Genomic DNA, 25094 nt, shown 5'->3' on the forward strand with positions numbered 1-25094 from the left:
TGATTAGAGAAATTAAATGCTAGCTCATTCTACTGATCTGGTCTCTATTTAATGGTGGACATGCAAAAAAGTGTTCATAGAAAAGAACAAAGGAAAAGAAGCATATCAGGACCAGATGTAACAATGATGGTGCATGCATTCATACTTTGGCTTATAATTATTAAGGGCATGCATGTGTTTTGCACTTTTGCATGACAATTTTGTGGGTCTCAAATGACATTGAATAATCATTAAAGCAGCTGTAGGACAAGCTCCCTAGCTTGCACCTAAACCAAGCTTGGGTCTAAGATGTATTGGCTTATCATCTTCGTGGTTGTAACTTAATTCTAACCAGCTTGTTTTCATCGAAATTTTAATTTTAACTATATAAAAGAATGAGTAAAAAGATAATAAATTTATTAACTCTTGAATTTGTGATAAAAAGTTAAGATCGAGATAAGTAAAAATAAGTCGAATAGAAAATTTCATATATATTTTTTTAACATGTAAATTGTTGAAAGAATCTAAGCATTCATCTCAAAATTAATTAGCAATATAATATCTCCATGTTTTGATTTATTGTACAAGTAATCAAAATCCTAAACTATGAGGGATTCATAATAAGATGAGTAACTCAAACCCTTATAAGCCACTATACAAACTTACATTTTTTGATGTGAGATCTTTCTCTCATCACGTTCCCGCATGTGTGGCGTCATTCAAGTCTAACACGTGAACAAGTTATAATGAGTAATACAAGATATCATGTGTGACCGTTTGATACAACACATAGATATATAACATGGTTTTGATATCATGCATGAATTTAGACATTCATCCCAAAATTAATTGACAATAAAAAAAGTAACCCAAACCTTAAAGTAACTTACAAGGTCTCATATTTTTCAATATAGGATATTTCTTTCAATAATTGTCTCCCCAAGTAACTTCAAGGTGGAAACATAGCAGTATGCATATATATGATATATGGGTGGTAGAGTGGCAGCGATAGTGGGATTATTTATTTAGACAAATTGATTGAAAGTGAAATTAAGATGTCATGACGGGGATGGCATCTCATGGATCGGTAAGTTTTGTTCTCTCATGGAAAGGAATCACTCAATCTCATAAAAAGAAGAGGCCAAAAAGTTGTTTCTTTTTGGATGGCCAAATCACCTTCAATCCTTTGGCACCAAAAAGAATAAAAAATCTCCTTCATTCCTTTATTTATGTGATAGCAAATGCTGAACAAATATCTAGCTTTGATTAATTTTCAATAAATCATGCACAATCTTATATTTTCCGTGTTATGTCACATGCATGCAATTTTCATAGAGTGCTGCTATATATTTGCACATTTTTTTTTTCTTTTTGCCCACTCTTTTTCACTTAATCAGTAAATTACAGAATTACCTCAATGCAAAAAGACTTAAAAAGGAAAATTCTGTTGTAAAAATAAAGAACTTTAGAGAGAAAAGATGGGAGAACAGTGTATCTTTTTCCATTCCATAGAGCCTCTATTTATAGGCTTCAAGTGATAAACATTTACATCAGATAAACATCTTATGATAAATACATTATCACTAAGATAAATACAGGAAAATAAAATGAGTATTTATCTAACTAATATTATATGATTATCTATGGAGATAAATACATGAAATGTGGTATGTAGTTATCTGATGAGGACATTCACATTATCTGCAACACTCCCCCTTGGATGTCCGCAAATCAATGATAAGCTGCCTCGTTAAAACCTTGCTTGGAAAAACCCAGTGGGATAAAACCTAAGCGAAGGAAAAAGAGTACAACCTTGTCTTGATCATTGAAATAGCGTTGGACGTGCTTATGTTGCCTCATTAAAACCTTGCTAGGAAAAACCCTGTGGGATAAAAACCTAGTCGAAGGAAAAAGAGTACAACGCACATATGTCCGATGTACTTGGATGCTCCCCCTGATGATTGCATCCATTAATTTGATAGTTGAGAAAATCGACGAAGTCCAATACCATGTACAAATTTCTGAAATGAACATTTTGGTAAGGCTTTGGTGAAGAGATCTGCAAGGTTGTCACAAGAACGGATCTGTTTGACTTCGATTTCCCGATTCTTCTCAAGTTCATGCGTGTAGAAGAATTTTGGTGAAATGTGCTTGGTTCTATCACCTTTGATGTATCCTCCTTTGATTTGAGCAATACAAGCAGCATTATCCTCATACATGATAGTTGGAATATCTGTAATTAGAGGTAGATCACAAGTACTATGGATATGTCGTATTACTGATCTTAACCAAACACACTCTCGACTTGCTTCGTGGAGGGCAAGTATTTCTGAGTGGTTGGAAGATGTAGCGACCAATGTTTGTTTTGTAGATCTCCATGAGATCGCAGTATTTCCACAAGTAAATACATATCCAGTTTGGGAGCGACCTTTGTGCGGGTCGGATAGATATCCAGAGTCCGCATATCCAACAAACTTTGGGCCATTGGGGGATTCACTTGAATAAAATAGGCCCATATCAGTTGTTCCACGAAGATAGCGTAAGATATGCTTAATACCATTCCAATGTCGATGTGTTGGAGTGGAGCTATATCTTGCTAACAAGTTTACCGAAAAAGCTATGTCTGGTCTTGTACATTGTGCTAAGTATAGTAAAGCACCTATTGCACTAAGATATGGTACTTCTGGACCAAGGACCTTTTCATTATCTTCTTTAGGACGAAATGGGTCTTTCTCAGTGTCAAGAGACCGAACAACCATTGGGGTACTCAACGGATGAGCTTTATCCATATTAAAGCGTTTCAATACCTTTTCGGTATATGTTGATTGATGGACAAAGATTCCTTTGTCACAATGCTCGATCTGCAGGCCGAGACAGTATTTGGTTTTTCCAAGGTCTTTCATCTCAAATTCATCTTTTAAGTATTCGGCAGTTTTTATGAGCTCTTCAGGAGTTCCAATTAAGTTCATATCATCGACATAAACTGCCACTATGGCAAAACCATAATTTGACTTCTTTATGAACACACATGGGCATATAGGATCATTGATATACCCTTCTCTTATCAAATATTCACTAAGACGATTGTACCACATTCGTCCAGATTGTTTTAACCCATATAGTGATCGTCTCAATTTGATAGAGTACATATTTCGTGGTTTTGTTTTAATTGCTTCAGGCAATTTGAGTCCTTCTGGGACTTTCATATAAATATCAGCATCCAAATCTCCGTATAAGTATGCAGTAACAACATCCATAAGTTGCATGTCGAGTTTTTCTGAAACTACCAGACTTATCAAATATCTGAATGTGATTGCATCCATAACGGGAGAGTATGTTTCATCAAAGTCAATTCCAGGCCTTTGAGAAAAACCTTGTGCAACGAGTCGTGCTTTATATCTTGCAATCTCATTTTTCTCATTACGCTTTCTCGTAAACACCCACTTGTAACCTACAGGGTTCACATTGTGCGGTGTTTTGACTACAGGTCCAAATACGCCACGTTTTTCTAAAGAGTTCAACTCAGCCTGAATTGCATCTTTCCATTTAGGCCAATCATGCCTATGTCTGCAATCATCAACAGATCTAGGTTCAAGATTATCATCAGCTTTAATGATCTCAGTAGCTACTGCGAATGAAAATATATCATCAATGATCATTTCATCGCGATCCCACAATTCATCATTGCATGCAAAATTTATAGAAATTTCTTTATTGTTAGGTACCTGTGCCTCTTCTGGGGCTTGGGTCTCATTATGGACCATGTCTTGTTCTAAGACTGAACAATCATTAAGTGTGGGTTCGCAATTTTCGCTGGAATTTACTTTTAATTTCCTCTTCCGGGGAACTGTATCTTTTGAACCTATTGGTCTGCCACGCTTCAGGCGTGCAACAGAAGAATCATTTGCTGGCACATTTGATTGTCCAACTGGGACATCAATCCTTGCGGGTGTATTCATAGCTGGTATATGTGATTTTGTCACTTTTGCTATATTTGTAAATGCATCGGGCATTTGATGAGCAATCTTTTGAAGATCAACTATCCGTTGTACTTCATTTTCACATTGCATAGAACGAGGATCAAGATGAGACATAGTGGATACATTCCACGATAATTCACGCCGTTCTTCAGGAGCGGTGGTCTTTTCTCCCCCTAACGGCGGGAAGACTGTCTCATCAAAGTGACAATCCGCAAAACGTGCAGTAAAGATATCACCTGTTAAGGGTTCGAGATATCTAATGATAGAGAATGAATAAAAACCAATATATATCCCCAGCCTCCGTTGATGACCCATTTTAGTGCGTTGTGGAGGTGCAATGGGTACATATACGGCACACCCAAAAGTCCGTAAATGTGAAATATTTGGCTGGCTCCCAAGTGCTAATTGTAAAGGGGAGTATTGATAATCATTCACTGGTCTCAGTCGAACTAATGACGCAGCATGTAAAATAGCATGTCCCCATGCATAAACTGGCAACTTTGATTGCATAAGCAAAGTTCGGGCAATCAATTGAAGGCGCTTGATAAAAGCTTCTGCTAAACCATTTTGGGTATGGACATGAGGAACAGGATGTTCAACATCAATGCCAACCGACATACAATAGTCATTAAAGACTTGAGACGTATATTCACCAGCATTGTCAAGTCGAATCGACTTGATAGGATTATCTGGAAACTGGGCTCGTAATTTAATTATCTGAGCCAATAGCCTAGCAAATGCAACATTACGAGTTGACAAGAGGCAAACATGTGACCATCTACTGGATGCGTCAACTAGTACCATAAAATAACGAAATGGACCACATGATGGTTGAATGGGCCCACAAATGTCCCCTTGAATTCTTTGCAGAAATGATGGGGATTCTATATCAAGCTTTAAGGGAGATGGTCTGATAACCAACTTTCCTTGTGAACAAGCTGTGCAAAGTTTTTTGTTAGATTCAACCAGATGTTGAGTCGTTAATGGATGCCCACAGGAATTTGAAATAATCCTACGCATCATAGTGGATCCAGGATGACCCAACCGGTCATGCCAAAGCATGAAAATATTTGGGTCAATGAACTTCGGGTTCATGACAGCATGAGCCTCAATAAATTTTATAGTTGTATAATACAACCCAGATGAGAAAGCAGGGAGTTTCTCCAATATACGCTTCTGGCTGTAAATATTGGATGTAATGCAAAGATATTCAGCATTATGCTCAGTTGTGGTTTCAATGTGATATCCATTCAAACGAATATCTTTAAAACTAAGCAGATTTCTTCTGGATCTGCTTGAGAATAGAGCCTTGCTAATGGACAGTTGAGTTCCATTAGGTAACGTAATATGGGCTCTTCCGGAGCCTTCTATCAGGTTTGCAGAACCTGATATAGTGGTTACTCTAGCTTTTGTTAATGCTATATTGAAAAAATACTTCCTATCTCGAAGTATAGTGTGCGTAGTCGCACTGTCTACAAGACAAATATCTTCGCCATGACTTTGACCACCGCAGTCCATATTTAATGCCTTCCAATAAAATAAATGAAAATAATTACTTTCAATTTAAAGAAATAACCACGACATTTTATTCGATAATAAAAATTATTCTTACAGGTGCAAAACCTGAAAAACAACTAAATAAAAGTAATAGATGCAAATTTGAAACTAATCCTAAGGAAAGCAATAAAACTGATTAAATAAACGACAAATTAATTGGGATGGACAACCCCACCACCAATCATAGCATCAAAAGACTTTGCATCGGTGTCAGCGAAGAAATCAGAGACATCAAGATGACTTATGTCCACTGGGTCTGAAGTGTTCATTGGGTCATGAACTTGGTCAACATAATTGACTTCAACCTTCCCTTTTAAAGAGGCTTGGTAAAGGTCTACCAAGTGCTTGGGCGTGCGACAGGCACGCGACCAATGTCCAGTCCCACCACACCTGTGACAGGCACCCTCAGAAGCTTTAAGGGCTTTGTCTATTTGACCTTTCCCTTTGTCTTGCTTGTTCCACTTCTGGTGGGTATGTGATGCTTGCACATTTTTAAGACCCAAGTTATTATTGCGGCCACTTTGACCATTACGGCGCCCATTACCACTCCCTTGTCCTTGACCACGCCCATAGCCACGACCACGACCACGACTACGGCTACGAGATAAAGTAGCATTCACTTCAGGGAATGCTGCCGCCCCAGTTGGACGGGATTGGTGGTTCCTCATCAGGAGCTCATTGTTTTGCTCAGCAAGGAGAAGACAAGAGATCAGTTCAGAGTACTTCTTGAACCCATGCTCACGGTATTGCTGCTGCCAGAGCACATTTGAAGCATGGAAAGTGGTGAAAGTTTTCTCCAACAGTTCTGCATCAGTAATTTTCTCACCACATAATTTAAGTTGAGAACTGATTCGAAAAAGTGCAGAATTGTACTCAGAAACTGTCTTGAAATCTTGTAGACGCAGATGCATCCAATCATGGCGTGCCTTAGGGAGGATCACAGTTTTCTGGTGATCATATCTCTCTTTCAGATTATCCCAGAGAGTCAGCGGATCCTTGACAGTGAGATACTCACTCTTCAGCCCTTCATGAATATGATGGCGAAGAAAAATCAAGGCTTTGGCACGGTCCTGCGGGGACGCTTTATTGCTTTCTTGGATAGTGTTACCAAGATTCATGGATTCAAGATGGATCTCAGCATCAAGGACCCAGGACAAATAGTTCTTTCCAGAGATGTCGAGTTCAACAAATTCTCGTTTGGTCAAGTTCGTCATTTTCTACATAAAGAAAATGAGATATTTAGAACTCATGAAAAATAATTATAGAACTTCAGGTTCTTAATATTTCCAATATATATACACATATACCAAAAACTTCAGGTTTAAGGTAAAAGACGCCATAAATACAATTAGAACTTCAGGTTCTAAAGTCTTCGCATATCTTATTCGAACTTCAGGTTCATTGATATAAGAACATATAAATTTAATTCAGAACTTCAGGTTCTATGGCATAGATTTGAACTTCAGGTTCAAAATATGAATTAACTGAGTAATAAATAATTGATAAAGTAATGGTACAATTCAATAAAAGACTTAGGAACAATAGTAGATAAGTCACGTATGAAAGTATAGCCATATATAAACATGAGTATAATTGCATAAAGAAATTTAATTAAACAACTCATGTAAAGAAATTCATGCAATCGGCCTTGACAGAAAATTTGAATCAAACAGTATTTGATACAAAACAAACAATTAAATTAATTATTTGTATACGTAATAATACTCCAGGTTGAAAATTATTCTCAAATAAGGAAAACTAGAATTAAGCATTCGGTGAGCAAGGTGGAATAATATTCATAATTGCAAATCATCTAATTGATTAAAGACAACTAATTGTTTGTCAGATAGTAGATATCCAAATATATAACAAGAAAATATTAAATGAGAGAAGACTAATTGATTAATTAGATAATCATGCAAGCAGTGTCATGATCTATTAGTGTGGATCCTATTCAATTCGTTTAAAATATCTTTTACTATAAAAAGATTAGATCAAAAAGTCAAACAACACTTTGAAAGAAACAAAGTTATAAAACCTGTGATATGACATAAGCTTATAACAAAGTTACAAAGCTATAAACGAAAAGCAAGGAACAAAACAGTAATAATCTATATTGCCTTATATTAAATAATCAATATGAGTAATCAATGCACTCACAGTAGCATAGATTAAGGAGACGAACAAGAAAAATAAGAGCAATCGAGTTAAGCACATATGCTCTTGCTTCTTATTAATAAAAGCCTCAAAATTGTCATCGGCGTAATATTACAACTATAATAATAGAATAAAAGAACAATATTATACCAGAGCTTTCGTGCTATTGTAAAAATAAAAAATTTTAGAGAGAAAAGATGGGAGAACAGTGTATCTTTTTCCATTCCATAGAGCCTCTATTTATAGGCTTCTAAGTGATAAACATTTACATTATCTGCAACAAATTCACATTTATCCCAAACTTCTCTTTCCTCACTCTTTTTCTCTCTCTCTCCCGCCCCCCTCTCTCTCTCTCTCTCTCTCTCTCTCTCTCTCTCTCTCGACTCTCACGACTCCACCTTGCCGCGGCCAGCCTTGGCCAAGCTAGCCATCGCCGGCCACCTCCCGGCGAGCAGCGCCCAGCCTCCACGAGCTCGCGGTCCTCCCACACGCAGCTGCACCTCGTCATGTGCAAGATTCTCAAATCTCTCAGCTGAAATCCTCACTTGAGAAACTTTCACTGGTCAATAGTGAGAATTCGAAAAAGGTTAAGCTTGTTGAATCTGCATGCATTAAGAAGTCAGGAAAGGAGTAGATTCTGAGACCTACTTTGCTTTCGACTCTTCGATTAAATTAAAGAACTCAGATGATGTTCGTTTTGAACCCGTGGGCAGGACACATTCTGTCTCTCTACTAAGGGGTTGGTATGTTAAATGGTATTGCAAGCCAGATGTGCACGTTGAGTGGAAGCTTCTACAAATTGAAGCTGGTGCCACCAACAACTGTAGTTATATTCTGGCATGTTGGTACTGGCAGATGCTCTGTTTAAGATAACTACTTATTATGTACATAAGCATTGGTGGTGGGCCATGGCAGACAGCCACCGAACATCCACATTTTTTATTTTCTTTTTAAGTTGGGGAGGGTGGTGCTGCGCTGGGAGGAGAGAGAGATGCGGGTGGTGCTACGGGGAGGAGAGAGAGGAAGAGGGCCGGAGAGAAAGAGAGAGGAAGAGGGTCGGTGCTGCATAGCATAAGAAATTAAGGCTACTGCTATTGACTATTTGACTTTGGTGCTAATTTTTTACAGTCAAGAATTAGTTCACCAATCCAAAGAAAATAAGGATCAAATTAGAGAGACAAAAAGACAGATGTTCTTTTAGCATTAACTCTCAAACTATGTTATGAATCAAACTATAGTCGATTTGCACTGGTTCTTGAATTCGACATGCTCTACGGTATGTGTTGTGAATCCCATTTTATTGTGAGAGATGTCTCATAGAGGGAAGAATCTCTAGTCCATCTGTTTCAAGTCTCTGTTTTGTATACTTAACAAACATTGAAACGACAACGTTGTAGTTGTAAATATACTAACATAGTATCAAGAAAACTAAGAAAAAGAAAAGTAGAGATGTACTCCAAGAAAATGGGGCATCACAGATTGACAAAACATCAAAGCAAAACACAATCTAGTAATTAATTATTTAATTCAAAGTTTATAATTTGGCCCAACAAAGAAGAACAAACTACCACAGATCGATATATCACAAAGTAAAAAAAAAAAAAAAAAAAAAAGTTTATAAAACTGGTAGCATCTGATGGATTAAAGGTGACATGATAATGATGAAAGATTAAAGAGAAGTAGATAGCTCGATCTAGTGAATCACAGTGACATTGTATCCTACAATCGCATCACCCGTGGCAATATTAAGCCAATGCGTCCTGGCAATCGCATACCCCCGGCCCAACCGGAAAAGCCCGGTCCCACCCACGACCGGCATCTCCCGGACCGGGTTCATAGCCGAGTTCTTACCCATCATGCTAATCGAGCTACCGTTGTAGATCCCATCAATGAAGCAGAAGTTGAACGCCATAATGAGGCCCAGTTCTTGCTGCCCAGACGAGCCGTACAGTCCCTGGGCCCGGCCCAGGAGCTTGGAGTTGGGGTCGGGGGTTTCGGTGAGCGGGTCGTCGGCCATGAGCAGGGCGCCGAAAAGGGTCGGGGAGTTTTGGGTGTCGGTGGCTTGGGCGACCCGAACCGCAGTTGGGGTCTTGCCGCTGAGTGTGTCGTGGAAGAAGAAGTGGAGGTTGGTGACTGTCTCCGTCTGCTTTGCCACTTCCAGCCTCTGGGCCCACTTCGAATTCGCTTCTCCGGAGCTTTGAGCTTCAGCTCCTCCTCGCATGGCTGCCACTACCACCATCACCATCAGAGCCACACCCATGTTTGCCATCTCTCTCTACTTTTTGTCTGATATTATTTTGGGTTTGCACTTTGCAGGGTCTTAAATAATGTGGGAGGACTCAAAAGCAGCTAACCTACTACTATTTCCTTACAGAGGAAATAATGTAGTTTTGCAAAGTTCTTCGAGGGACCCACTGGTTATGGAAAAGTTTGGTCAACGTCTTTACCGGTGGGTTTGACTGCTCTTATTTATAGCACGTAAATTCCTCATATGCGGTAGCAACCAGAAAAGAAGCAAAATTAACGAGACAATACAAGGTTGGAAGTACTCCAAGGTGAAATGTCTTCTATATCCTCTGAAATGTTACTTCATCATGCCTCTTCTTTAAAGAATGCATAGGCCACTTTATGATAGTTGCTTCCTCATAATTATAAGAATATTTTTTTTTTTCTAAAGAAGTATGAACTTCTAACGAAAACGTTTTCAAAGATATACCTTTTCAGTTTGATTTACTATTTACCGTGTATTCAATATTCAATATTAATTCTATTCCACCTGCCATTGATTAATTAGTTGTATTTCCAATATGCTGGGAGGAAATTTAATGAAAGGAAAGGATTAAGCATATCCAATGTAATCTAGAAAAAAAAAAAGGAAAAATTATAGGTAGGACATAAATGTACCATACAACTTAAGGAAAAAAATTCCCTAGAAAAACCTTTTGTTCTTTTATTTTATTTCACTTTTGACTATCTAGAAAAAAAAGTGCGGTTTAATTTGAATAACAAAACAAAAAGCAATTCCCACAAAATAAATTGTAAATTAAAACTGTATTTACAAAAGCTCAAGTACTTCTGATTTTAACCGTAAATGCAAGAGTCACACATAAATATTAGGCTTATTCACGCCATTGCCCCATGTGAGATACACTTTTTTTCACTTTACCCCCTGAAACTTAAATTCTCTCAGTTTGCCACATGAACTTCACACAGTTGTTGCAAAAGACCCTATGCCGTCAACTCTGTCAATTTTTTCGTTAAAATAGCTAACGTGGCACTTATATGGCATGAGTGAGACTTTTTTTTAGTTATGTAAGATCCATGTGAACAAAAATAAAAAATAAAAAACAATTTTTAAACTAAAAAATAATAAGATCCATATTAATTTTTTATAATTTTCTTTGTCCACATGGATCTTACATAACTAGAAAAGGGTCTCACCCATGCGATATAGGTGCCACGTCAGATATTTTAACGGAAAAATTGACAGAGTTGACAGCATAGGGTCTTTTGCAATAACTGTGTGAAGTTCAGGTGACAAACTGAGAGGATTTAAGTTTCAGGGGACGAAGTGAAAAAAAGTGTATCTCACATGAGGCAATGGTGTGAATAAGCCTAAATATTATATTAACTAAAAATCACACCCATAATCCCGTTACATATTTACATGTGAGCGGCTGTTCCTAATTAACAATTGTTCATCGTAAATATTCAATCAAAATTCTCTTTTAATTTAATTAATTATTCAATAAAGTCGCCTTCATTACAAGCATGATCGACATGCATGCAAATATGCAATATATGCTCTCTCAATAGTGAATGAGAGTCACCTTATACTCAATAATGGCATCACCATTAGTAACATTTAAGAAATGGGTCCTAACCTGCGCAAACCCTCTAGCCATCCGAAACCTCCCTCTTCCTCCCACCACCGCCAGCTCCCGTCGCGTCTCCGTCACCGGATTCCTCGACGCCACCGTGAACGAACTCCCGTTAAACTTCCCCGTGGTAAAACCGAAATCCACGTACATCATGATCACCAGCTTGTCGTCTTGGCTCGACGACACGTATAGCCCCTGCGCGTTCCCGACGACCCTTGAGGAGGGCTCGGGGCCCTCCCTTAGAGGGTCGTCGATGGCAAACACAGTGCCGAACGGCGTGGGGGACTTGGTAGTGAGGTTTTTGGGACGCCCCACCTCCACGGCGCTGGGCTTGGCGCCACTGAGAATGTCGAAGAGGAAGAAGTGGAGGCGCGTGACCTTCTCCTTGTGCTGGACATGGGGGACCGTCTCGGAGTGGTAGGCGGACTGGGTTGGTGCGGCGGCGATGGTTAGAAGAACCAAGGCCGACCCAAGAATCAAAACGCTGCGTTTCATCTTTTGTTTCTTGTGTGAGGGACTGCTCACTGTTGGGGTCTTAGTCTTTGTTTTATAGTAAAGTCATTGTTTGTGAGTGGTTTTGAGTTGGATGATCCTGACCGTTGAAATATTTGTCTTAAAGAAATAGACATCCATCTGACGGTTCAAATTATATGTAAGGTACGTTATTGCCATTTCCATAAGTAATTAGTCACATAAGGTAATTACAGCTATGGTGATTAAAGCCAAATTTTCTGCTTAATTTAGGGGAAAAAAGGGGTCACAGTTTCTGAGTTTTGTGTGTGTGTAATTAAGACTTGGATAGAAAGTAAAAACTAATCTTAAAAAATGAAGATTTTCTTTGTTGTTTTACGATTGTGGCTACCATATATGAATGCCAAATCAGATATGACAAATCCACCTCTCAATGATGTTATAAGTAATTCATTTATAATCATTAATTAAGACGAGATTCATGTATTGGGTTGGTATATCAGTATATGTATAGCAACATGGCATAGTTCAACAAATATATATATTTTTTATAATATGAGAGTATTAGAATTCGAGCTTGAAATATTTTCCTAAAAAGTGAAGATGGAGAAATACTATATATTAAACTAATAACTAATTCAACTTTTGTTCAATAGGACAACGAAAATGTCTCGGGTGCTTTTCCAATTTAATCGGCCCAAATAAGATCATATCATTAATTTATAGGTGATATTACATTATTGAGAATAACTTGCCTGCCCCTGTGATAGGGGTAGGCTTGTGTAACGGCAGACAGAGAAAGAGAGAGGAAGAATAGGAGAGACAGAGGAGAGAGATAGAGAGAGAGGGATACCAACTGTGGTATCTCCAGGACATGTAAGTCCCTCTCTACATTATTACCACACACCATTCCATGATTTCAAAACAAAAAACAATAGGCAATCTGTATTAGCTTTAAGGTAGAAATGTAGGAGCCTTCCTAACTTTAGTAGCTTGCTCAAAACCATAGGCAATCTGTATTAGCTTGGGCTCAAACCCCTTGAGTCCCCCAAAACTAATGCCAAAAGGCACACCCTTCTTGTCATATCCAGCAGGGACACTAATTGCTGGGAATCCCCCAATTGCAAGCACAGGAGCAATATCTGCACCAGGAGTCACTAGTGCATCTAGCCTGTTATCTCTCATCAATTTCTCAAATCCACCTTTTGTCAGCTTTGCTAAATTCAACAATGCTGCCTTCTCTTGGTTGCCTATCCCATTTGTGGCTTGGGCTGCCAGAAAAACGTCTTGGCCAAATTCCTTGATCATTTCCTGCATAGCCAATCAAGTATGTTGGTCATCATCATTGAAGATGGGCTTTAGTGCCTATGCTGGTTTAGTATAGAGCAATGGATGAATATGTTAGTTTGATATACATGGTTTAAGTTTTTGATGTCTAGTGATTGTTTAGTATGGTATCAGAGCTCTGAATTTAGGACGTTCTTGGTTTGAAACCTCTAATCTCATTCCCACTTATTACTTATCATGTTAACTTATATGGTGGGGCGTCCAACAATTATACTAGTTTTAGTTTAAGTTGTAGTGTTGACCAATTCCCTGAAAGTATAAGTTTTTGAGGTCTAATAGTTGTCTAAGAAGATGAAAGGGAACTTATGGTACATAATTTACTTACCAAACCCGAGAACTTCTGGTTGAAGGCGATTACATCTGCCAAGGATCGAACTGGGGATGCCACCAGGTCTTTCAGATAAGCATTCATGGCTAGTTTGAACTCAGCTACTAATGCTGTTGCTTCTCCACTCAAAGTGATGTTGAAGATAACATCAATGTTGGCTATTTCCAGATGGTCTACCAAAACAGCACCTCCTTTCCTGCAATTTGCAGTGAGATTGTATCATATTAAAACTATATAATTGGTTGAGAAAACTCTAATTTGAGACATTTAATGGTTCAATGGGACTAGTAGTTAGGAAAAGTACAAATTTTTAATTACTTTAGAGTCTGGAAATGATGCTCAAATGCTTGAGTCTGGAGAGATCCACTGCCAGAAGTGAAGAAGGGGTTCCTCACTATTCCTAATCTCTTTCCTTTGAGCCCATAATTAACAAGGAATTGTTTATAGCCACCGCGTGGAATGTATTTGGACGCTGCTCTGGTTGCTTGATCTTTGTGATCGTAGCCAACAATGGCATCAAGAACATAAACTGCATCTGACACTGTCCTGCAGATGGGTCTGTTCCATTTGACACAGCATAGTTCATTAGCTAAGGTTTTGAAAGTAGTAATTGAAACTTAAAAGATAGTAGGTTCTTGAACAATGTATTATAAAAGTTAATTGTCTACCATAAAACTGTTTTGAGTTTGATTTGCAGAACTTACCCAATGGTGTCCTGTCTAGGACTTAGTGGGATCACCCCGGCTCGGCTGGTGAGCCCAACTGTTGGTGTGATGCCCACTACTGAGTTAAAGCTTGTTGGACATAGGATTGAGCCATGAGTCTCAGTCCCCAGAGATATTGCTACTAAATTTGCTGCAACTGATATTGCTGATCCACTGCTTGACCCACAAGGACCTACTGATAGTACATAAGGGTTCTGCACACCACCATAGAACATTGATGCATGTTATGATTGAATGGTATATGCAAAGGCATACTATAGTCAATCCATAATCTCAGAAGATTAAGTAAACCATGGAATTGTGAACCATGGAACTACAAATTCATTAGCTGTGCATACGTATTGAACTACAAATTGTGAACCATGGAACTAACTAGTTACCACTAGTGATTACACCTTGACCCCTTGGACCATCAAGCAAGACCAATTCTTACATACAACACGTGTCTCTTATAATTGGTCATATGACCAACGCGTGAGAAGTGAATGTGAGAGAAACGTTGTATACACCCGTAATAATGTAAGAATTTCTCGTCAATCATACCCGCCCATTACAAGCTCTGGATTCGTCATTTTATATCTCATAGTCATTGCTTACATGTGAAACTCATACCATTCAATCAAAATCACAATTCACAATTCACAAGCATTTGAGAAGTTTAAAGTTCATGCTTACCTTTCCTTGGCCACCTCTGGCGCTCCAACCATTAGGTGTTGTAAGAGATCTAAAACTAGCCCACTCGCTTAAGCTAGCCTTCCCCAATATGATGGCTCCGGCACTCCTCAACTTGGTGACCACGCCGGCGTCCCTTGGCACAACCGAGCCAAGCAGAGCAAACGAGCCGGCAGTGGTGTTCAGCTTATCTCTGGTCCCAATGTTATCCTTGAGTAAGATAGGAATGCCATGCAAGCCAGAATATGAACGTGGGGCCTTAGCCTTTCTCTCACAGTCAGCCTTATCAGCTTGGTAAAGCGCATCTGGGTTCACCTCTATGACCCCATTAAGGACAGGGTTGAGCCTGCGGATTTCTTTAAGGTAGAACTCAACAAGTTGTCTAGAAGTCAGCTGGTTATGTTTGAAAGCCAGTTGGAGATCATAGATTGTAGCTTCTCTGATTGAGAGCCCATGGACCCTGAAAGTAAGGGATAGAAAAATCAAAAGCAATAATGGGAAGAGAGGAAAGGATGATGGTGATTTTGTAGCCATGGAAACATTGAAGTAGCTGACTTTCTGAGACAAGTACTTGCCCAGTTTGTTTCTTCAACTTGGTTGGTTATTTATAATCAACTTGGTACCCTGAAAGTTAGGGACCCAAATGATGTTAGGGATAGAAGAATCAAAAGCAATAATGGGAAGAGAGGAAAGAATGATGGTGATTTTTATAGCCATGGAAACAATGAAGTAGTCTGAGACAAGTATTTGCCCAGTTTGTTTCTTCAACTTGGTTGGTTATTTAAATCACCTTGATACCCTGAAAGTTAGGGACCCAATGATGTTAGGGATAGAAGAATCAAAAGCAATACAGTAATGGGAAGAGAGGAAAGGATGATGGTGATTTTGTAGCCAAGGAAACAATGAAGTAGTTGACTTTCGGAGACAAGTACTTGCCCAGTTTGTTTCTTCAACTTGGTTGGTTATTTATAATCAACTTCGTTGGTTGGTTATTTAATTTCAAAGATATTGAAGTACTTTATACATTGAGCATGCCTTATTGTGCAGTAAAATATAACAATAACGTTTAGCATAGAATATGAAGAACATATGGCAATGATCGGCTGAATTCTGCAGCATTTTAGGAATATTCGAGAAGAAGATGGTCCAGATACATGTTGGAAAGAAAAGTTTTTTTTTTTTTTTTTTTTTTTTTCTTTTAACTTTAAATTTTGGCAAATGTTTTCGTTATAAAAGCTTGTGTATGACCAGTTCATAACTAGCCTTGGCCGTCCCGGCCGCTTGTATTGAATATAACTTGTACTGCTTATTTGCTTGTATTTGGTATTTAATAGCTCTGTCTGTCTTGTCTATTTGGGTTTGGGACAATGCTCCTCAGGGTTTTAACACATCACGCATATACTCGTTTGGAGGGCTGGATTGGACATTTGATAGCAAAGAGCTCGTCAAGGAAGGTGTTATTCTTTATGTAGGCCTGAATTTCTTCAATGACTGGGGTCACCTTTGAATCTCCCCCTTCTAGCATATTCAGGAACTGGTTCGAGAAGACATTCAGCATCTTCCTGAATTGAGATTTCTACCTTTTGAAGAGAGCATAACAGTGAAAAGAGAGATTTCTACCTCCTGAAGACGACATTGCCCTATATATATATACATATATTGTATTACCTATCTAATATCTATGCACAAACTCTGTTATTTTATTTTGACAGACGATTACACTGTCATTTGAGAGAGAGTGATGCAACTTCACTCATTGTATGTTGTCCTCTCTTCGACTAAAAGATGTTTTTTTAATTTATTTCTTAAACTGTAATTTATTTTAAATTTTCTTTTAAGATAAATAAAATATTTAATTATTTAAATTACAAGTTTTTATTTAAATTTGATCATTTTCATCACAAACTACAATTTTAGACTCTAAGCAACATTGTCAAAACCACAACATTCATTAATGCTATTGTCCTAATGTATTATTGTTCCACAAGTTTTAAGTTATCCATCGATAAGCAATGTTATTCCCTATGCTTTGAACCAATGATTTACCACTTTCTCAACTGGTGTCATGCAAGCGACTTCCCAGGAGGTGCTCTTGGGTGGCTATGTTGGGTCCTCCCCCGGCTGCAGCGCTGGTAGGTATTGTGGACTCAACTGCTGGAGTGAGAGTGGTGGACCTGGCGGTAGATATAAGTTGGTATTGAGAATCAACAGGTGGAGGCTTCCTGATCTTAGTTGCCTGCTCAAAGGCGTAGGCAACCTCAATCAGCTTTGGCTCCGAACCCTTTAGTCCCCCAAAGCAAATTCCAAAAGGGTACTTTTCAGTGTCATGGTATCCCGCCGGCACAACAATGCCTGGAAAACCACCTATTGCAAGGATAGAAGAAGCAGTGTTAGCATAAGTCACCAAGGCATCTAGGCTCTTATCTGTCATCAACTTCTCGAATCCATTTCTAGACAGTTTTGCCAAATTTGACAATGCCTCCAGCTCTTTTGCTCCTATTCCATTAGTCTTCTCAGCTGCTTCTAAGAGATCTTGTCCATATTCATTGATGTTTTCCTGTGAATGAGCACTAAGTATGTCGTTTAGTTTATCTTTTTGGTACATGTATTACAAGATAAATAAAAGTATCTAGGTATTATCAAGTATGCGCAAAATGTATGTGTATATGTATTAGCCTAGAAATTATCTACAAGGCTGCTATATATATACTCATGTACACAAGTATGTGTATGTGAAGCAATTTGTTAGGAATAGAAAGTAAGAATCATGCAAATAAAGCGCGTCTTTGGGAATAGAAAGTACGAATTTGAGAGTCGAATATCAGTATCTTCTTAGCAGTTCCCTATGGTTTTTTTACTATACATCTCCAGTCAAATAAGTTTATTAGTCTAATCTTTAACTCTCGTTCATTGTTCTAGGCATTTATTTTAAAAATCCATTGCACACAATATTTTCCAACAACAAATGTGTTTTCTAGTTTATCAGTTGAATATAGATTATTAATGCAGAAATGAAGAGATTTGTGCTCATACACTCACCACATCCGAGTAATTGTTGTTGAATGCTATCACCTGGCTTAAGGTTCTCACTGGAGATTCTACTAGGTCCTTTAAGTACGTGTTCAAGGCTATTTTGAATTCAGCTAACAATGCTACAAACTCACCACTTGAAGTAAAATCCAGAATATCTCCAATGTTGGCTATTTCAAGATTGTCTACCAAAACTGCACCTTGTTCCCTACATTGCAGCAAGGGATAGTATTATCGTGTTCATAGAGACTAGAGAGTACAGTGAAAGTTATTCTGTTACCTCAGTGTGGTAAAATGCTGCTCAAAGGTTTGATTCAAGAAAGGATCATCCTTGATTTGAAGAAACATGTGATTCACTATCCCCAATCTCTTTCCTTTGAGACCATCAGCCCTGAGAAACTGTGCATAGCCACCTGCTGGGATATACTGTGATGCTTCATTTGTTGCATCGTCATTGCTATCAAGGCCAACAATGGCATCAAGGACATGAACAGCATCAGCTACAGTCCTACAGATTGGCCTGTTCCAACCAACATAGTAGGAGTTAGGGTATGGCCACTATGTTATCCAATATTTTAAGTCAATCAGATAAATTAGAATAAGATGTTAATGTTGATCAATTTATCCAAATTACCAGAAACGTCGAGCAACGTAAAGTGTACATGTATAATTGATCACATAAGAAAGTGAAATTTTTTTGGGCATAAAGTAGAATTTGTTAAAGAACAATGTGCATATCGCGTACCCAATTGTGTCTTGTCTTGGACTGACAGGGATGACGCCTGCTCGGCTAGTGAGACCAACCGTTGGTTTGAAACCCACTACCGAGTTAAAACTAGCAGGGCATAAGATGGAGCTATCAGTCTCCGTCCCTAGTGTCACGGATACCATATTTGCGGATACTGATATTGCAGGTCCACTACTTGATCCACAAACTTCCAGTGATGAATTATAAGGATTCTGCACACCATAAGAAAACCTTGTGTCTTTGGTTCTGGTTCATGCTTATTAAATCCAAAGATGGTAGTAGAATTTAGTGATTAATTTACGACAGATAGTACAACAATCCAAATATCTCATACCCAGCTTAAATAGCAACCAAATTTTACAGCACTCCACTGCCATTGTGCAAAAACTGTAGTCCATTTGCAAGCACTGGTTTGCTAAAACACCCATGAGTTCAAGGACATTGATAACCACATCTTTCACAAAGATGAGAGCCGCTTTGCACAGATGTGTCCCAAGTGGATCCCATTTTATGTGATCAATGTGATCAGCAATTCACCAATTGGGACATAAATCCTCTCCAAATAATGGGGTACAAACAGTTTTTTTTTTCCTTACTAAAATTCCAAGAAATTTGCTGAAGCTGATAGTCAACGTTATAATTATCAAAGACCAAAACTTTTTAACTAAATTGATATGAACAGCATGATTCTTAAAGCAGCTGAGAAGTCAACTCACCACTCCTTGGCCACCTCTGGCACTCCAACCATAGGGTGCTGTAGATGATCTGATATAGGCCCATTCACTCAAGCTAGCCTTACCCAAAATGATAGCCCCAGAGCTCCTCAGCTTCGAAACAACGCCGGCATCCCTAGGCACTATGGAGCCCAACAGCGCAAACGACCCAGCAGTGGTGTTCAGCTTGTCCTTGGTTGCTATACTGTCCTTGAGCAAAACAGGAATACCATGAAGCTTAGGCAGTGTTGTTTTGGTGGGTTCACATTCACTGCGTTCTTTGTCAGCTGCATCAGCTTGGGATAACGCATCTGGGTTCACCTCCAAGACTCCCCTGAGGTCCTTATTGAGGGTTTGAATCTTGTCCAGATAGAACTGAACGACTTGCCTCGAGGTCAGAGTATTTAGCTTGAAAGCAAGCTGGAGATCATCAACAGTGGCTTCTTCCATTGGGGTTTTGGGTGTTGGGGTTTCATACCCATTTACTAGATTGCCCAGAAGAATTAGAAGCAAAAAGGACAAGACAGAAAAAAATCTCAGTCTCAGTGATGAATTGGTAGCCATGGATGGAATGGACAAAGGAGGTTAGGCTCCCAACAAATTTGTTTTTGTTACCCTTATTTCATTTGTTTATTCTGCAGGGAAGTGTAGTTTATTGGGTTAATTACAAATATATACCTCAACTATACATCACTTATCAATTGGGTACCTCAAGTTTAAAAACTTTCATTAGGGTACATCAACTTATGTTTTTTGTCAATTGAATACCTCCGTTACTTTGACCGTTAGAAGGACCGTTAACTACTTATGTGGCGCTGACGTGACACAAGCGGACCCACCACTAAACGTTGACTTGTCTTTTAAAAAAAGCCACATGGACAAAAATTTATAAAAAAATCAATAAAATCAATAAAATTATATAAAATTGAAAAAAAAAAAAAAAAAAAAACGAAGCCAGGCCGGCCTCCCCTGCCCGGCCTCACCTCCCCACCTAGCCCTCTCATTCCCCCTTCCTCCCCCACCCTTCCCCCACCCAGGCCACCCTTCCACATCCCCCGTCCTTCCCCCCCAAACCCAGGCCACACCTTCCCCCCGCCACCCCACCCCACCCCACCCCGACCAGACCCGACCCACCTCCCTCCTCTCACTTTCTCTTTCTCTTTCTCTCTGCCTCCCCTCCCCTCTGCAACACCTCATTCTTCCACCAATCCCCGCCCCTCCCTCTGCCACCCAACCCCAGCCAGCTCCATCGCACCCCCCCACCCCAGCCCGCCCCTATCCTGCCCAACCCAGCCTCTTCCTTTTCTCCGACGCCCTTCACCCCCAATTTTATTTACTCAACTCCTTCACCGTCTTGAACTCCGCATCAGAAACCCTAAGCACATTTCCATTATCGTCCTCTTCCTTCAATTCGACCTCGAACTTTCTGGGTAGGCCTTTGCGCTCGTCGTCGATGTTGAATAGCTCCGAGAGAGTGTTCCGAGCCCTAACGTCGCAGGACTTGCGTCGAGTCGGGTATGGAAGGTTGTTGGCTGATAAATCTAGTCCTGGGCCGGAGCTAGGACTTGCGCTGAGTCGGGTCTGGAGAGTTGTTGGCATGATTTGCTGCGTCGGAGCTCTGACCCGAAATGTGGGTTCCGGGTTGGGGTTTCGGGGTGAGCGGCGGAGTCGAGACCGGCTAGGCGTTCGCGGAGGCATGGGGCGCAGAAACCGATGATGAGGCTGGCAGGGTGGCAGTGACAGGTAGAGAGGCGGTGGGTTTGGGCTTGGGCTTGGGCTTGGGCTTGTCGGGACAGGGCTACGATTGGAGGTTTGCGGTGGTGGTGGTCAGTGGGTGCATGTGGAGGGTGGCAGACTTGGGGAGGGGGAGGGAGGAGGGTGTGGGCTGCGAGTTGCTGGCCAGAAAAGGGGAGGGAGGCGAAGAGAGAAGGGTTGAGGGTGAAGTTGCTGGGTTCTCAGCCATTTTTTGTTTTTTTAATTTTTTAATTTTGTATCATTTTTTAAACTCTAATTAGGTTTTTTAATTAATTTTTATCCACCTGTCTATTTTTAAATGCCAAGTGAATGTGCCACATCAGCACCACATTATTAGTTAACGGTTAGACTAACGGTCAGACTAACGGAGGTATTCAATTGACAAAAAACATAAGTTGATGTACCCTAATGAAAGTTTTTAAACTTGAGGTACCCAATTGATAAGTGATGTATAGTTGAGGTATATATATGTAATTAACCCTAGTTTATTCAAATAACAATTAATTTTTTTGCATTTGTCTTTGTCTTTGAACATTTGTATGATTATATACCCTCCCACTTGCTACCCATTATTAAAATTAAGCATAAATTCAATTTAGATACATAACTATATAAGTTATTTCAACGGGGTCTATGAACTTTAAAATATTTCAAATATACACCCGATCTATTATCTAAATTGAAAAATGAATTTTTGTCCATTGATTCGTTGAGAGATCAGTTAAATGACAACTTGACTTTTGCTTACCAGGATTACTTGACGACGTGACGCTATCTCAGTAAACATTTCCCGCCGAATGAGCAATACAGGCCCACAATTTAATAATATAGAGAGAGTGAGAGTTTGTGGGCCCATGTCAGGGGTTAGGTGGACCCGTGTCGCTCATTTCCCGCCAAATGAGTGACACAGGTCTACCTAACCCCTAACACGAGTCCACAAACTCATCATCTATTTCTCGCTCGTTGAACACAAGCGAGAGATTTATATTCGAATTTGGGAGAAAACGTGATGTTTTTTGAAGACTAAATGGTCAGGAGAGCGTTCGACGAGCGGGAAAGAGGTGATGAGTGTGTGGACCCATGTTAAGTGGACATGTGTTGCTCATTTGGCGGGAAATGTATGCTGAGTTGGTGCCATGTCGCCAATTAATTCCCGTTAGCAAAAGCCAAGTTGACATTTAACTTATCTCTCAATAAATTGATGGACGAAATTTCATTTTTCAATTTACATAATAAATCAGGTATATATTTGAAATATTTGAAAGTTCGTGGACCCTGTTGAAATAACATATATAGTTATGTGTCTAAATTGAATTTATGCCTTAAAATTATTAAAATGCAATTCTATAGCCTATCGGTTAGCTCAAGTGGTGAGGGTAGGTGAAATAATGATTAGGATTAGATTAAGTTTAAGGTTCGATTTTCTTTAATATAACAAAAAAATAATTGCAATTTTATTGTTATTACTTTGATACAGTAATTATGAGAAACAAGTAGGTTGAATTGGCAATTTCATTGTAATTCTGCATGCTGGTTACTATACAGAGGAAACTTTATTTGGTTTTTTATCAAAATCATTGTCATCCCTAATTTCAATTTAGGGAAAGAAAAAAAAATAGCAATTTTACACTAACAAGCTTATTCTTGGGAGTCTAAGTTGTCTTTCACTCTAAAGAGGCCCACTGGAGAGACAAATGAAGTAGGAGTCACCACTGCATCTAGCTTGTTCTTTGTCATCAACTCCTCAACCATTTCTTGCAGATCTTAGCTAGTATGTTGAATCATTTCACTTATTAGTAATTTATTACATAATAGCTTAAAAATATGGACCCACATCAAACTGCAAATGTACCTATTGTTGGAAATTTCAAACAAATTAAATGACATGAAGGAATGGGACATACCCTTTCATGAGTAGGTTATATTTTGTGAACACATGCAACCCTTCACATATGGGTTATGTTTTGAAACAGTACCAACCTTTCATAGAAATTTTGAACCATTGCATCTTTTGCTATGAGTTTCAGATGAAAGGGTGCTTCACCAAATGGTGAAGACACCTACATGAAAAATCACCTCTCAAGTCAAGAGGTGTCTTATAAATCTATAAATAGCATACCTACTGCAGTCATTGATAGATAACAAAATATTCTTCTTTTCTTTATTGTCTCTAAAAATTCAGGTTATTCTTGTGTAGTGCAAATCTCAAGAATAATATCAAGTGAGTTTGAGTCTATAGTATCCTGGAGACAATTTGTTTTTTAAACTCTTTTTGCACAAAGGAAGAGCGACAAATTAGTCTTAAAGAAAGCGAATTTAATTCGTGCTTTGACTCAAGGTTCTCATTTTTCTTTTGTTATTGCCTTCATTTTTTCTATATTCTTCCAACAATTTTAAGACTAATTTATTATGGAGGCACTAGCAACCACCGTTCAATCTATTCAAGTCATGAATCAAGATCTAGTCCGATTGGATCGATTCAATGGTCAATTTTTCCAACAATGGCAACAAAAGGTGTTATTCTTCCTCACCACCTTGAAGTTGGCATATATTCTCAAAGATGATCTCCCTGAAATTCCTGAAGAAACTGAAGGAGAATCAAACACAGTGAAGGAGCAAAGGAACAAGAGGAAGGAAGATGATTTTCTTTGCAAAGGTCACATTCTCAATGCTTTGTCAACCGCTCTATACAATGTGTATCGTAATGCTCCATCAGCAAAAGAACTTTGGGCAAGGTTAGAAAACAAATACAAAATGGAAGAGGTTAGTGCGCGTAAATTTCTTATTGATAATTATGTGCATTTTAGAATGATAGATAATAAACCTATTCTTCCCCAAGTTGAAGAACTACAACTCCTTATTGATGATATTTCTATTGGAGGAGTAAATGTAGATGAGGAGTTCCAAGTTGGTGTAATTATAGCAAAATTACCACCAAAATGGAATGATTATAAAAAGTAACTCAAACACCAAGAGAAGAAATTTACTTTAGAGGAAATAACTCGACACCTTCGCATAGAAGAAGAATCTCGCAAGCGAGATAGCGAGTTAAATGAAATATCAATTGATTTACCTAAAGCAAATTTGGTGGAGGGAGAGTTAAGTGACAAACCTAAGAAAAATAATATTCCTCCTAAAGGAAAGAGTTTCAAAAAGAAAGGACAAGACTCTAGTGCTATGAAGAAAGGATGTTTCTTTTGCCAAAAACCCGGTCATATTATGAAGAACTGTCGACATCATAAGAAATATCTTAAGTCACAAGTCAATATGATTGAAGAAAATGATGATTTTACAGCAGTGGTAACTGAAGCAAATCACATTGATGCTGATAATGATTGGTGGCTGGATACCGGAGCCACTATACATGTTGCCGACAACCGAGAGGCTTTTTCAAATTATGAGAAAGTTATTGATGGACAAAGTGTCAAGATGGGTAACAACCAAGCAGCATTGATAATGGGAATTGGTTCAGTTGAACTCAATTTTACATCTGGAAAAAAAATCACATTGAAAAATGTTCGTCATGTTCCTGAAATGAGAAAAAGTCTCGTCTCCGGTGATCTTCTGAATAAGGCTGGTTTTAAATTGGTGTATGAGTCGGATAAGTTTATCTTATGATTCTTATCCAAGAATGGTGTATTTGTGGGAAAAGGTTATTCTTGTAATGGTATGATTAAACTCAATATTAATAAAGTGATGAATTCTATTTATATGCTTGAGTCTTTTCAATTGTGGCATGATAGATTAGGAC

At 38.8% G+C, this 25094-nt stretch overlaps 5 protein-coding genes across 5 annotated transcripts; all 5 read right to left on the reverse strand.

The window, feature by feature from the left end:
• Positions 1–5668: 5668 nt before the first annotated feature.
• LOC147276433 (uncharacterized) lies at positions 5669–6748 on the reverse strand. The gene has a single exon (XM_086255186.1). It carries the CDS (start codon positions 6728–6730, stop codon positions 5669–5671), a length of 1062 nt encoding a protein of 353 aa, XP_086111312.1. The 5' UTR covers positions 6731–6748.
• Positions 6749–9238: 2490 nt separating this feature from the next.
• On the reverse strand, positions 9239–10021 carry LOC147276434 (Disease resistance-responsive (dirigent-like protein) family protein). The gene has a single exon (XM_086254893.1). It carries the CDS (start codon positions 9940–9942, stop codon positions 9367–9369), a length of 576 nt encoding a protein of 191 aa, XP_086111019.1. The 5' UTR covers positions 9943–10021; the 3' UTR covers positions 9239–9366.
• A 1420-nt stretch (positions 10022–11441) lies between these two features.
• On the reverse strand, positions 11442–12049 carry LOC147276435 (Disease resistance-responsive (dirigent-like protein) family protein). Its single transcript, XM_086254162.1, has one exon. The coding sequence runs from the start codon at positions 12047–12049 to the stop codon at positions 11483–11485; it is 567 nt and encodes a 188-aa protein (XP_086110288.1). The 3' UTR covers positions 11442–11482.
• Positions 12050–12814: 765 nt separating this feature from the next.
• LOC147276436 (putative amidase At4g34880) lies at positions 12815–15850 on the reverse strand. The gene is made up of 5 exons (XM_086254161.1): positions 15101–15850; positions 14405–14619; positions 14019–14258; positions 13698–13896; positions 12815–13336 (listed from the first exon to the last, which is right to left on the reverse strand). Exons 1-5 carry the CDS (start codon positions 15629–15631, stop codon positions 12980–12982), a joined length of 1542 nt encoding a protein of 513 aa, XP_086110287.1. The 5' UTR covers positions 15632–15850; the 3' UTR covers positions 12815–12979.
• Positions 15851–16868: 1018 nt separating this feature from the next.
• Positions 16869–20170, reverse strand: LOC147276437 (putative amidase At4g34880). Its single transcript, XM_086253865.1, has 5 exons — positions 19592–20170; positions 18873–19087; positions 18408–18647; positions 18137–18335; positions 16869–17654 (listed from the first exon to the last, which is right to left on the reverse strand). Exons 1-5 carry the CDS (start codon positions 20150–20152, stop codon positions 17151–17153), a joined length of 1719 nt encoding a protein of 572 aa, XP_086109991.1. The 5' UTR covers positions 20153–20170; the 3' UTR covers positions 16869–17150.
• Positions 20171–25094: the final 4924 nt, after the last annotated feature.

The sequence above is a fragment of the Dryas octopetala genome, chromosome 8 (assembly GCF_963921425.1).
Source record: "Dryas octopetala chromosome 8, drDryOcto1.1, whole genome shotgun sequence".
Taxonomy (NCBI): domain Eukaryota; kingdom Viridiplantae; phylum Streptophyta; class Magnoliopsida; order Rosales; family Rosaceae; genus Dryas; species Dryas octopetala.